The following is a 1,034-nucleotide window of genomic DNA, read 5'->3' as shown; positions in this document are numbered from 1 at the left end:
CTACATCCAGTGCATGCACGAGGTGCACACCTTCGTCTCCAGCTGCCCCGGCATCGACGCCACCACGGCCGCCGAGCTGCTCAACCACCTGCTGGAGTCCATGCCCCTCGACGAGGGCGGCTTCCCGGACTTGATGGCGGACGTTTTGGCAGATCCCGGCCCCTGGCCCGGCAGCGAGGTGTTGGCCCCGGTGGCCGAGGCCGCCCTGGGCCTGGCCGTCCCCGCCTCGGCACCTTCGCCCTCCCCCAGCGAAGAGACCTGCTCCGACTCGGACGAGGCGGAGGCTGAGGGGAGCCAGACCTCCACCGACGGACTGGACGCTTCCCAGACACGCGGCCTGCCTTCGCCTAGCTTACCCAAATCCATGTGGAGACCTTGGTAACGGAGGAGCGCGCCGGAGTCAACACAGACCTACCTAGCGGGGAGAGCAGCCGGGCCCCACGCTCCCCTCCGGGCCACCGCCAGCCTGCATGCCTGCGGCTGGCAGCGCTGCCTTCGGGGACTGCATCCATGGCACTCGTACGCTGTCACGCCATGACAGGCTAATAGCTGAAACGCGTTAACATTTCATCCCTGTGTGTGCGCGGTGGTTTGTAACGTTAGGGGTTGTTTTTTATGGGGGGGGGAGGGGAGGAGGGAGTTGGTTTTTAGTAGCAAAGCTCTTCAGTGGATACACAGCAGTTATTTTATAACCCTGTCTCTTTTCTCTTGGCCCTTATAAGTGGCCCAAATATCACTCACTACCTTTTTCTTCTAAGAAAAAGCCCTTGTGCATTTTAAGTCTCGGTGGTGAACTCCATGAGAAGCTCGAGTTAAGTCTGCATGCACGGTTTTAAGTGTTCTAGTGATAGCAAAGATCCCTGAAAGGGGTTGGTGTGGCTAGCATCTGTACGCGGTAGCAGTCTAGAGTCTCACCTTCAGTGAAGGACGAGAAAACTAGAAACCTGGTGGAATTAGACAAACATTTAAAGACATATTGGTGGCAGGGTGCCTTTTAGAAATGAGTGTCTTTATGCACATTTTGCTTTTAGCAC

At 57.2% G+C, this 1,034-nt stretch overlaps 1 protein-coding gene across 1 annotated transcript; it reads left to right on the top strand.

Annotated features, from left to right (window-relative positions):
• Position 1: 1 nt before the first annotated feature.
• On the top strand, positions 2-382 carry HES6 (hes family bHLH transcription factor 6; the record flags this gene model as incomplete). The annotated part of the gene is made up of 1 exon (XM_009880784.1): positions 2-382. A coding segment is annotated over one exon (381 nt), but the record flags the coding sequence as incomplete, so codon positions are not given.
• Between the last annotated feature and the right edge of the window lie 652 nt (positions 383-1,034).

The sequence above is a fragment of the Charadrius vociferus genome, unplaced genomic scaffold (genome assembly GCF_000708025.1).
Source record: "Charadrius vociferus isolate BGI_N301 unplaced genomic scaffold, ASM70802v2 scaffold643, whole genome shotgun sequence".
NCBI lineage: Eukaryota > Metazoa > Chordata > Aves > Charadriiformes > Charadriidae > Charadrius > Charadrius vociferus.
The sequence above is the reverse complement of the archived record's forward strand: the minus strand, read 5'-3'. Positions and strand labels throughout refer to the sequence as shown.